At 41.0% G+C, this 13,117-nt stretch overlaps 1 protein-coding gene across 2 annotated transcripts in view; it reads right to left on the bottom strand.

The window, feature by feature from the left end:
- LOC132156132 (insulin-like growth factor 1 receptor) overlaps nt 1–13,117 on the bottom strand; it is an 84,196-nt gene that overhangs the window by 3,548 nt on the left and 67,531 nt on the right. The window contains exons 9-20 of one of the 2 annotated variants that reach the window (XM_059565006.1): nt 12,931–13,098; nt 12,557–12,761; nt 7,828–8,105; nt 7,465–7,607; nt 7,183–7,348; nt 6,927–7,029; nt 6,764–6,834; nt 6,230–6,459; nt 3,171–3,278; nt 2,755–2,917; nt 2,504–2,633; nt 327–461 (exon numbers count right to left, since the gene is read on the bottom strand). In XM_059565006.1, the coding sequence (XP_059420989.1) occupies nt 327–461; nt 2,504–2,633; nt 2,755–2,917; nt 3,171–3,278; nt 6,230–6,459; nt 6,764–6,834; nt 6,927–7,029; nt 7,183–7,348; nt 7,465–7,607; nt 7,828–8,105; nt 12,557–12,761; nt 12,931–13,098 (1,900 nt within the window). The remainder of the gene's footprint in view (nt 1–326; nt 462–2,503; nt 2,634–2,754; nt 2,918–3,170; nt 3,279–6,229; nt 6,460–6,763; nt 6,835–6,926; nt 7,030–7,182; nt 7,349–7,464; nt 7,608–7,827; nt 8,106–12,556; nt 12,762–12,930; nt 13,099–13,117) is intronic. The other variant, XM_059565007.1, reaches the window with a different exon arrangement.

The raw sequence follows: 13,117 nt of genomic DNA, 5'->3' as shown, positions 1-13,117 counted from the left end.
AAGATAAGCACGAGAAGCTCTTAATAAAAAGCAGAGCAGCATGGGACACCGTTCCGGTCACCCCCTGGGAACCACAAATTCTCCCTTCTATGGACGGAGGCTCCCTGACAACATGATGTCACCTGTCTCCTTTTAACCCATGACGCAAATGTCACCAGTCGGGCTTTCGCTTGGCCTGACGTTAGCAGCAGCGTCTGGTGACATACTACCAACATTTTAGTGTGATATCGCATCCCCAAATAGAAAAAGGTCGGTTAGAGGACAAAGGGTTAACATTGTAAAGCAGAGTGCCAAATTTGGGAGCAAAGTGCAGATGGTGGACTCACAGCATGTCGGGACAGTTGTCCGGTTTATCCAGAAGTCCTCCCTCCATGACGAACCGCAGTACCTGCTCGTTGGACATGCCCTGGTATGGCTGCTCTGCTAAAGTGGCAATCTCCCATAAAACCACGCCGAACGACCTGAAGAAAAAGAAACTGGTTAAAATAACTAAGGTCAACTCAAGATATTCATGAGGAGACGCTTTCGAGACAATTGCAGTGCTGTGGAGCCTTTTGTGTGTTTTTTTTTTTCTAGCCTGGAACAACAAAATGGTCATTTTCAAAACAGTGCGAAATTTGCAAACACAGCATGAGCCACTGACATGAACTTTTCTCTTTTAGTGTGGTGTTTTTGTTAGCCCTGTGTTCCTCATTAATGAAAACGAGTCCATATATTAGCCGGCGGCTGGTGAGAAAGTGCAGCAGCGGACCAGAAAGTCGGCAAACCCCAAATAGAAACCACACAAAGAGCACACTGTTGCCAGTCGTTATTCATTAGTTCTCGGAGAACAAATTTTCGTCATTGGCCGAAGATCTGAGACAAAGCTCAACACCCTTTAAAACGGGACTATTACAACAGTGACTTGCATCTAATTGGCTGCGACATCTGTGTGCTGAAAGACAAAACCACATTAGAGAAGGACTTTTCAGGGGAAGGAAACAAATAAAGACACCTAACGGCGAGGGTTATGGGAGTACGAGATGGGAGCTCGCTGTGGCTCTTTTCATCTCAGGGACTTCAAAAACGGCAGATACGGACAGAGGGACAGGGAGGCGGGTCTGGGCTGGCATACCAACCCCATCATTACCAAACATCTGGAGAAGGTTAGGAGCGCACAGAGTGACAGAGCTGTGGGACGCTGAAGATTGGGAAACAGCAGAATTGGAAGAGTCGGTCTATGGCACCGTGACTCTGTTCGACTGAACCGCCACTGTTGGGACTAAAGCTTTGGAGAGACAGTCTGTCTGAGACAAAGACACAATGTGATTGGGCACGCTTCACTTAGCTGGGACTGGAAGAATGTGATGCATATTCTCCCTTGACTCAGGACATCAGTGAAAAAAACAGAGTTTTCACCTCTAATAGACCTATGAGGCTTCCTGTTGTATTATGAAAAATAAAGAGACAGTTTCAATGCTTTCTGGCCAGCTGGGAACCTGTGGTGGAGAAGGGCTGCTGAATCTCTGATGGGACAGCCTGCTACTCAAGTGGAACAGATTTTCTGCAGTCAAAATTTGGACACACTTATATGAAACACTTTTGATTTAAAAGCTTATAGCTAAATTATTACCAGGGGATTTTACTTATTTATTTAAATAAAGAACTTAAATTTGTTGACTTTGCTGCAGCCTGGAATTGAACTACTGGTTTCGTCTGGTCAGAGGAGAACTGGCCCCCCGACTGAGCCTGGTTTCTCCCAAGGTTTTTTTTCTCCATTCTGTCCCCAATGGAGTTTCGGTTCCTTGCCGCTGTCGCCTCTGGCTTGCTTAGTTGGGGACACTTCATCTACAGCGATATCGTTGACTTGATTGCAAATAAATGCACAGACACTATTTAACTGAACAGAGATGGCATAACTGAATCCAATGATGAACTGCCTTTAACAATCATTTTTGCATTATTGACACTGTTTTCCTAATGAATGTTGTTCAGTTGCTTTGACGCAATGTATTTTGTTTAAAGCGCTATATAAATAAAGGTGACTTTGACTTTTGACTTTGTAATATTTTCTTCACATGTATTTGTATGCAGGGTTTTATAGATGAAAATATAAAACATCCTTTAATTTAAATTTTTTTGGAAGGGGGCTCCACAAAAGGTGAAATTTTTATTAATTTAAGATTTTAAAAAAAAAATGTGTATCAGCATAACCGTTTTCAACACTGATAATAATAATAATAATAAATATGAAAGAAGAAATTATAACCAAATCACCCCATTAGAATTATTTCTGAAAAATACTGTGACACTGAACACTGAATTAATGGCTGCTGAAAATTCAAAACAATAAAATAGAATTGTATATAGACCCCAAAATTTTGATTAGTAGGGTATGTCCAAAATGTTTGACCGGTATTTTACATGCAATCACAAACAAATTCACTTAAAAATACATGATGCAGTGAAACAACATAGTCTTGCATTAGAGTGTGAAGAAAAATCAGAGAACACGTGCTCATACCAGACATCAGAATTTGTTGTGAACACTCCATCTTTCAAAGACTCTGGTGACATCCAGCGCACTGGCAGCAGCCCTTTGCCTCCTTTACGATAGTAATCAGTCTCGTAGATGTCTCTTGTCATGCCAAAGTCTAAACACATGATGAGAGCAAACATGAAAAGTCAGTCACACCTTACAATCCACTGTTGTTCAAACAGATGACTGAATTTATGGATTTATGTGATGTGCTGCAAAGAAACACTGAGATTTACCTCCGATTTTAACTGTGAAGTCCTCAGCAACCATGCAGTTTCTGGCAGCCAGGTCCCGATGGACAAACTTGTTGGCATTGAGGTATGCCATCCCATCCGCTATCTCACCGGCCATCTGAATCATCTTCTTCAGCGGAGGCAAAGACTGGCTGCTAGAGCCCTGCTACATGGCAGAAAAAAAAAGCTGCATTTAACACTTCGGTTTCTTTCTTTCTCTACTACAAACCCTTTTTGAACAGCTGACTGAAATAGCAAGTAGCTTTAAAGAACTGTGAATATTAACTAAAAGGGGGCATGAGATGCTGGCCATAGATCTGAGCAGAAAAAAAAGAAAGATAATAAGTGTAATTAACTAGAAGTGTAATTTTTATCTAAAAAGCAGCAAGATAATCAAAGCAGACGGGACATTTCCGAACCTCTTTGGAACGGAGAGAACGCAAGTAGCTCTTCAGATCACCCCGTGTCATCAGCTCCATGATAACTAGAGTGGGCTGGCCTTGTGAAACCACACCCAAAAGTCGCACCTAAACCAGGGTACAAAAAAAAAGAATGAGAACAGAAATGAGACTTAGGCATTATGAAAACACTGAGAAACCTGTGTCTCTGAACAATCTATGTGAAAAGCATCATTGTTTTGCAAATTCACTAGGTGGCACCTTTAAGGGCAGCCGCATGACTTTTGAGCTGCTCAGAACATGCCTTTTTTTAGCTTTTTAAACAATACTAACTTAACATAGTCTAGAAATGCATGAACGGATCACCTAATGGTGTGATTTTATTCCTAAATTGGGCATCAGGACATCTGGATGGAATTACTCTGAGGAGATATTTGATGGATTCTAGGAAAATTGCGGCCTACTCGACTACAGCTGGATGGATGAAAATTATCCACTGCAACCTCTTAAGTAACTGTCTTTGTCTTTCCCCAAGTTAATAATGACACAACTCGGTTTTAAGAACAATTTAAACTTAATAATAAGTCTGAAAAGATATGCATTCCCTTTGGCCCCTGAAGTTAAAACCATCTTGCAGCAAACTGGGATTCTACGACTTAGATCTCGCCCAAGGCGTAAGAAAGCTGGGAAAAATTACATTCGCACAATATGTACAATTGTTGGAAATCGTCCTTCTTTCTGTGGGACTACAGTGCAAGCTGTAAGAGCAAGCTGACTGAGTTAAGTCTGTTTGCTTCTGACTGTTGCCACCATCCTAAGAACTTAATTTACATTAAGACAAACCAACATAAATCAAGACCAATCATGCCTGGTTTTCTACTTTCCAATGTGCGCTCCTTATGCTACAAGTGCGATGAGCTGTACAGTATAGCTGTGAATAATAACTCAACAGTTATTGCTGTATCCGAGACCTGGCTAAATGCTGATATCCCAGACTCAACTGTAACTCTGCCTGGATATACAATACATTGGCGGGATCGTGAGGGCTGTGGGGGAGGAGTCGCCGCTTTGTATGTCGATGAAAACATCACTCAGATTCGACTGACTCACGTAGAAGACAAACATGAAGCATTGTGGGTCTGGTTACGTCCCAGTCGTCTTCCTCAAAGGTTAAGTTGTATTACTGCTGCTGTGCTCTATTTTCCTCCGCAATCTTCAACAACAGCACAACCTGACACACTAATCACTCAGTACCCGGATCGTTGCCTTAGGAATATTGAATGCAACTACCAACAGGCTGCAATTGTCATACTCGGTTATACAAATAAGTACAAGTCTGAAACCATCTGCAGCAGACATGGTCTGAAACAAATAGTGGCTGTAGCAACAAGAAAGACCAGTCAATTAGACTCAATCTTTACTAACATTTCCTCCATGTTTGAGTCACCAGAGCATTTGCCTCCTGTTGGCTCCTCTGACCATGAGACTATCCTACTAAATGCTGGAAACTGCCCCATCAAGTCTGTCAAGCACATTTTTTGTAGAAAACGTACTTCTGAAAAAAATAGGCAACTGGGCCTTCTCATTTATACCTCTGATTTTTCTCACATTCATGAAGCTACGGACCCTGAAAGTGAAGTGAAGGCAGCAAAGGCTGCTGGTCCTGACGACATTCCTCCTTGGATATTCAAGACCTTTCACGAGGAACTGCCACCGGTGCTATGTGATATTTTTAACACGTGCATGCAAAATAATATTTTCCCAAAACAATGGAAGGAGGCTGTGGTGAAGGCTGTTCCCAAAAAAACAAAGCCCAGTTTTCCAGTAGACTATCGGCAGATTTCATTACTCAGCTGTGTTGGAAAAGTGTATGAAGGGATCCTCAGAGACGCAATTCTGGAGGATACAGTTGCTAAAATTCAACCATCATCTGATGCTCTGATTCAAATTTTGCAATCTTTGCATGACACACTTAACACCAATCCTAAATTTGACATCCATGCTGTTTTTGTTGATTTTACTCAAGCTTTTGACACAATTGATCATTGTCCACTGCTCTATGCTTTAGCTGACATGAATGTCAGACGACCACTCTGGCTCAGTGTAAGGAGCTATCTGAGTAACAGAGAGCAAAAGGTGAAGTGGGGCACCTGTGTGTCTAACTCCTATCCAATTGCAGCTGGTGTCCCTCAGGGGGGTCTTCTATCCCCTTTGCTTTTTGTCATCGCCATAAACAGCTTGGATTCCTTTCTGCCTCCCTCAGTAATTCCGGTCAAATATGCTGATGATTTAACAATTACTGAATTTTTAATGGGATCCCTACCAGGATTAACTCAGAAGGCCTTGGACTCAGTGGCGGATTGGGGACAGGAATTTTCATTGGCAATGAACAAAGGTAAGACAGTGGACATGATCATTAGCGCCAGGAAAGATGAAAACATTCCCTGCCCTCCCTCTCCCGTAATATCAGGATATGCAATTGGCAGAGTTCCCATCTTTAAAGTGCTTGGAGTCCAAATTTCTTCTGATCTGTCATGGGATGCCCAAGTTAAGTACATGATTTCGAAGGTGCGTCCTAGAATACACTATCTCTGTGTCGCTAAAAACGCTGGTCTCCCTAGTGATGTTTTAATGAAAGTATATCTGACATTTATACAGCCAGTCCTTGAGTACGCTAGCCCGGTATGGGTTCAAAAACCTTTTCTTTCTTTTATTCCACGTGCTCTTAAACTGTTTTATAAATAATTTACAGTTTGTTTTGTTTTTTGTATGAAGCCTGATGTATTCCATGGTTTTTGTGTGTTTTTTTTTGTGTGTAACTGTTTTACTCTACCTGGTTGGTTGGTTTATTATGTTTTTTGTTAACCTTCATGTTAAGGTTGTTTTGAGTATGTGTTCTGTTTGATACATTTCAGGGTTTTGTTCTTCAATATCCTGCCTTGTCAAACTCTAAATAAAACTAAATTGCCAGTGGCACAGAAATTATATACTTACATAAAAATGACAAATATCTTTAAGAACTTCAAAATACGATTTGTTGGCAAACCAAATGCTGGATGACATTCTGCACTCTTTCTTACCACATGGTGACAGTTAAACTCCTTCATAACTGAAGCTTCGTTCAAGAACTCGATGCGTTCACGCATACTGGCAGATTCATTTACAGTCTTGATGGCCACTCTGGTCTCCGGTTCATCTTTGACGACGCCCTTTGCGATGCCCTCGTACACCATACCAAAGGAGCCCTGACCCAGCTCACGACACATTGTGATTTTCTCCCGAGCCACTTCCCATTCATCTGGCACATACACTGAAGAGACAGAAATGAGGTCAGCACATTTGAAAAGGTAGTGCAGGGCAACATACATGACAGTAGCAATAGAAAAAAAATATATATATATCATTAAATCAAAATTGATTGCCAGGAGGTGTAAACCTGTGATTAATCATTATATTAATATTTATCTTTTTTTTTTTTTTTTTTTTTTTTTTTTTTACAACAAAACATCTTTAGAATGTATATAAAATAAATAATACATGTGAAATAACTATTTTATTTCCATTATTATCTTCCTTATCTTATTGAAAAACTTTTTTTTGGACATAGTACTCACTTTCAAAAGGACTGAAGTATTCGGGGTTTACAGAAGCATATAGCACACCATTTCCTAACCTGTCATTATTCCTGAAAGGAAACATTGAAAAACGTATTGAAAGACAGTACTGGACACTGGAAATTAAAATAAAAGTCTATTTTTCACTAGATGGGACATCAACCTCTTTTTGGTGACAAAGACGACAGCGGAGATCACTGCAGTGAGCAATAGTAGCACTATAACAGGAATGATGATGGCCAGCATGAAGGCATTATCATAATTTCCTGTAAGAAGGAAGGACATTTGTACAGAAGAACTAAAAAAGACAATAGACTGAAACCGACCTCTCTAAATTTCCATTAAATAAGCTATTTTAAAGTTACCAGTAAGCATACCTCCTAAAAATAAAACCTTAGGTTTCTTATGTGCGTTCTTACTTTTAGGGGGTGGCACATAGAAGGACACTGGTTCAGTCCAAGACCCATTCCCAGCCAAAGATGTGGCTCTGACCCGGGCAGAATAATTTCCAGAGGGCAAATTGCTAAGCTGAGCTCCTCGCAGGACTCTGTACTGCTGCCGTGATACACACTCATGCTTCTCGGGCTGTAACACACACACACACACACACACACATACACACACACACAGTTGGTTTGTGGCATTGGCTGCAGTTTTAACTATTTCTTAATGGTGTAGAAATATTTAGTTGTCACACTAACCTCAGTTCCCAGGCGATATTTGATCTCATACATGAGGATCAGTCCATTAGGGTGATGAGGTTCAGGCCACCGCAGCAGGACTGTTCCTTCTCCCCTCTCATCCCTCTCCTGAGTTACAGTCCCGGGAATATCATCCGCTTTGTCTGGGGAAGAAGATAACTCTGCTCAAGGCCAGTGCTCTCTTATAGTAATCAATAACATCTCGATTGCATTACAGTTTTAATTGCTGTTAACATGAACAGGATAACAAATAAATAAAAAAACATGCTGTAGGCGCAGTGGAGAATTACTGGAATTGTAATATTTTTCTGGCCTGGATATGCAGTCATTTGTGCATGAGTTTGGTTTGTTGGTTTTGCTGACCTGCTGGTTTGGTTCTAGAGAACACAAAAGCTGCGGCACTGCAGCGGTGGATCTCGTGGTTACACGCGTGGATGTCGATGCGGTACACGGTGAAGGGCTGCAGGTTGGATACCTCCATGAACTCTGTATAGACTCTGTCCTCAGAGAAAGGGTACTCTTTCTCATGCAGCTTTGGGTCAGTGATGTTACTCTCCGCTCCTGTGTTGTTCCTGCTTGCACTCTGCAGCAGTGTGCCATTGGCCACTCCAAACAGGTCTCGCCGCTTCCTGTCAGGAGGTCTGAGACATGTAAAAAAAAAAAAGAAATTATAATACAAATTCAAGGAATGGAAATGGAAATAAGGACAGGAAAAGGAAATAGTAAAATAACAGCAACAAAGAAAAGGAATCGGAAAAGGGAAAGGAAATGAAATGAGGGAAATAAAAATTAATACAGAAATTAGGAAAAGGAAGTAGTCAATGACAGTTAGCAAGGAAATTAAATGGGAAAAGGAAGTAAGAGAATGTACAAGGAAAGGAATTAGTAAATTACAGTAAATGGTAAAATAAGAAAGAAAAGAGGAAAAGGAAATGATGTAAAAATGACAGTGAGAGATCATAGAAAGATGTAGAGCAGTCAGCCAGTGTCAGCAGAGTCTACACTGGTTTAAAAGCATACAAGCCAATTACTGCACACAATTAGTCTACAACACACACCACTTCCTTTAACGCAAAAGCCTAATTCTCTAATGTCCTACTAACAGGTCTCTTAGTAACACTGAAGATACTCTACAACTTACAGGGCTCCTTTTCTCTTCTGGATATTATCAATCATTTATCATCCTAAATGATAAGCTCTTTAAAATTCTTATGAGGGTTATATATTCAGCTGGGCTGGGACTGATCACTCATAGAAAATTGGTTTCCGTTTTTAAAAGAAAATCCAAGAAATGTAAACTCTCTCGTCTACCCTGACCCTTTCTTCTCATTCTGATTCTTCTTCCTGTCCAGGTATAAAACCAGTGTGTATTCGTGAAGCATTTCTTTGCACCATCAATGCTCATTATAAAATATATGATTGCAAATGAAGCATTAAACATACAACAAACATTTCTGCAGATGAGAAAATGAAATGGGAAGGCATATTTGGAACAAATATCTAACATCCATAATAATGATATGACCGACTCTGCCTCTGACGGTAGAGACAGTACATATAAGCAAACTAGGCAATGAGCAAACTACAGGTCAGCCCTGTAACCAGTAAAGACATGCAGTCAGCAGCAACCACAAGAGCTTACCAGACGCCGACGGACCCACTGCCACTTCACATGTATAACTAGGGCAGGGTCACAGCCTTACCTAGAGCCACTTTTAGGAGACATGTAACGATTTGCTCGCTCAGGATCTCTGTAAAAATTCAACAGTCAGACCAAACAATACGATCCACCGCAGATGGTAAAGACAGGATGGTTTGAGATGAATGTGTAGGAAACCCCAGTGTGCCAAACAAACACAAGAGAGGAAAGTGATAGTGTCAGACACAAAGACTGACTGACAATAACAGGCAATACAGGTTTTCAGCTTTTGTCAAAAACAGTTTGGGAATTGTAGCTAGTTATAGATTGATGTACTGAACATATAACAATAAACAGTGGCTACAGAAAAATACTGGTCATATTAGTGTGCTGTCTCTAAACTCAGCCAAATTTGAGTCTGCTTTATATGATCCTGTTGCATATGGAAAAAAAGAGAAAAGTGTTTTGCTCTGTAGACTTCATAGCAGCTGTTTTTCCAGACCGACATTACAACACAAGCAAAAACGCTTGTTTGAGTGTCCTATATAACGTTCTTCAAGAAGCACATTTACAAGCAATTAAGAACTTTAACCACTGATGATTATGAAAGTTTAAACATAACTATAAACCTTATTCTGCCAGCTCAAATTAATCAACTGAGAAATGACAGTAATGAGAGAAGATTGTTGTCTGTGTTTGCTTTTGTGTATGTGTGAGAGTGGAAACTTTTAATAAAAGCCAACGCAGAACGCTGTAGGGAGGAACAATCAAATCAACTCTAACCACATTCCATGTCACTTCCATTAAACGGTGCTCCATGATTTAAGAGTGGGGATTTTGGAAGCAACTGGACACTGTTAAATACTTACTAACTAGGGATTCAGATCACCCTTGAGGGTGTTTACTGTAGAAGATCAAATCATGATACTTGAGCTTCACATCAACAGTTCTACAATACAACTCTACTCATCCAGTAAAAAGAAAAAAAAACTCAAATATGTGAGTAAAGTACATTCATAATATGCAGTACAAGTACTGTATAAAATCTTTTTCTTAACATTTAGCCCATGCTTAGGGTCTTTACAGTCAGGATCTGCCTCTTGTCTACAGCCATAAATACCGATCTCAACCTAAATGCTACTGGCACTAGAAAAAGTCAGGCTCGCATCAAGAACTAGAGTCATGTAGACACACAGGGTCCTGGGGGAAGATTTTACACCTGCAAACCTCAGATGAAAGGCGTAACAGCAGGTGTTGACATAGGAACACTGACAGCAGCACATCCAGGAAGGCTTACGTGTCATTGATGCAAAGGCAAAACCTCACGTCCCCTGGCAGAATGTCAAGACTTCACTGAAGCGCAGGGCTCAGGAATGACTCGGACTCCCATTACAGAGCCCGAAAAGCTGATCAAGCTGTGTGGGAGTTTGAAAGAGAAGACGGTGAGGCCACACCTCCTCTCAAAAGGGATCTTACTTTGGAATTCATTAACATTCCACATAGGTTTGCTGTACATTTCCTGGAAGCCGGACACTCCAAAGCAAACAAAGAAAGCATCTGTGGAACGAGAGAGAGAGAGCACGGACGAGAGGAAGAGAAAGGGGAGACGACCACTGAATAGAAGAAAAATAAATAAAGCAGCTTCATTCAAGACTTTAGCATCTCCACTTTTTCTCAGACTCGATTGGTTTGTCTTGAACATAGATAATGAGGTCCACTCAGTGGGAACGGAGAATGACAAATCTGTCAGCCCAAATTCTAAAGCAAGCACAGCGAGGGGGCTGGGGTTGTTGGATCAAGATGGAAATAAGTCATCAGTGATGGAGAAAAGGTCTTCTTGAGCATCCTGCTACTAAAGGAAAGCATATTTACATTTAGAAAGTCTGTTTTCCATCGATTAGAGATTAGGGTTGACGGGTGCATCACGCTGTCCCTGAATGAACCGCAAACCATTACCTTGATGAAAATAGGGCTTCAATAGCAGAGGTTTGGGGAAGCTAAGTAGTAGAAGATGTTTGGCGACATAGATTTGTGCATCAATACTCATGACTCAAAACCCCAGCCCACCCCAAAACACACACACACACACACACACACACACACTCGCAACCAAATAAACAACCCACAAAAAAGCCTGACTGCTTTTTTTGAAAGTCTCAAAGCATGTGTCTCAATAAACCTGAACCTGTTCCTGTGTGCCGTTCTTCTCCCGCATGAGACAAGAAAACATCCGATGCCACAAGCAAGGTAAACAGATAACAACGCAGACGTCACTCCTTATTTCAGCGAACTAAAGCCTGCGGCTGCTTTCCAGTCTCATTAATCCAGTCTGCATCTGTTCGTGCATCCCAAATTACAGCCTGCTGAAGTCTTAATATGAAACCGCCACCGTCGCTCCAGCAACAAACAACGTGGCCACACAGGCCTGGAGTTCGTACCTTCCCCTCCTCGCCATCTAAATCCACTCCAGCCTTCACTGCTGGCACCTACCCCTTTCTAAAACCTCATGTTCTGATCTTGTCAGCCCCATGTCGAAATAATTAGGCCTCAGTCCGGGCCTCCAAATTCTGGTTTTGATTCTACGAAATCAACCCGCCTCAAGACTATGAGCTCAGACCCACTTTGATAATCGCTCTCCAGGAAGAAGGAAAAAATTAAGGGCTTCAGACCACTTTTGTAAACTGTGGCAGAAAGTGCTGGGAGTAACCCAGGATTACTGAGGGTCCACCTAACCAGTACGCTAGAGCAGTAGATTTCCATCGGGAACTTGAATTCATATCGGACATCAACCGGAAATTCACAGCTGTCCCAAAAATGTTTGTCATACAAAAGTCAACAAAAATGTACTTAAGTAAATTATCTCAATCGAGGTTAAGGTGGGTCAATGAAAGTGAATGGGGACAATTTTTGGAGGAAGTGTAAAGCTTTTAATTTTATAAAAACACTATTTAATTAACACTTATTTATAGAAATGATTTTAAATTCAATTTTTATGCTTCTAGGCATTAGGTTATCATGGCAACAAAGTTGACCTTTTGGTTTGTAAACTAATTAACACTAAAATCATGTTAACATGAAAACTGTTTACATCCTATGACTATGTTTGAAACACAGTACTTTTAATGATTGACCTCATTTCACTTCCATTTGAAGTGCTTCACTGTAAACAAGATTTGTAATATTTTTACAAAATTTGTAATATTTTAATACTGGTAATATAAGATTGGTAATATTTTGCCACAAGTGATGTTGATTTGACTTGTACTGAAACTCAAATATACTTAATAATAAATAATTCAAACATTTAAACCGGGCTTAGGGATTTGGAGTATATAAATGGTTTCAAATAGCCGGAGATGCAAGTGTCCACTGAACCGAACAGACCTGCGTCATTCACGATACGATCAAGTGTGATACGAATTTCAGAAAACGCCGTCAGTGCATGCGTCATACCTGGGTGTAAAGATGGAGTTGTGCAGGAAGTTCTCAAAGACTTTTCGGTAAGATCGGTCTTCAGCTTCCGCCTTTAGGGCCTCCTTGGTTTTTGGGCATGGGCAGCAGCCCTTCTCACCCCCGCCAACATCTGATTTGGTGGGCTTTGTTTCGCCCTCCATGTCCGACAAAGCCGTGGCTGAGATGCGGATGGGAATTTTTAGCTCTGTAGTCCAAAACAATGACACAGACTAAGTTGATCGAGCAACAAGAACACAAGCTTCACACGTTTTGTAAATATAGTTATTGTACAGTTCTCTGGAATACCTGACTCTGGTCAGTGGTGGTGGTGAGGGTAGATGAAGCAAAAAGGCACTTCAATGGTGCAAACATACCTTTAGAGCAGTAGTTATGCTGGTAAAGTTCACGGTCTTCTGCCTGCTTCTGCCAACGGAGCAGGTAGAGGGTTTTGTTTCCATTGGGAGAGATGGGAGGAGACCACTTCACCATAAGGGAAGAAGAGGAGTTGGCATATCCGCGGGCATCGAGGGGCATTGACGGCGCTGTGGAATTGCAAGATAT

This window comes from Carassius carassius, chromosome 13 (assembly GCF_963082965.1).
Source record: "Carassius carassius chromosome 13, fCarCar2.1, whole genome shotgun sequence".
Classification (NCBI taxonomy): domain Eukaryota; kingdom Metazoa; phylum Chordata; class Actinopteri; order Cypriniformes; family Cyprinidae; genus Carassius; species Carassius carassius.
The sequence above is the reverse complement of the archived record's forward strand: the minus strand, read 5'-3'. Positions and strand labels throughout refer to the sequence as shown.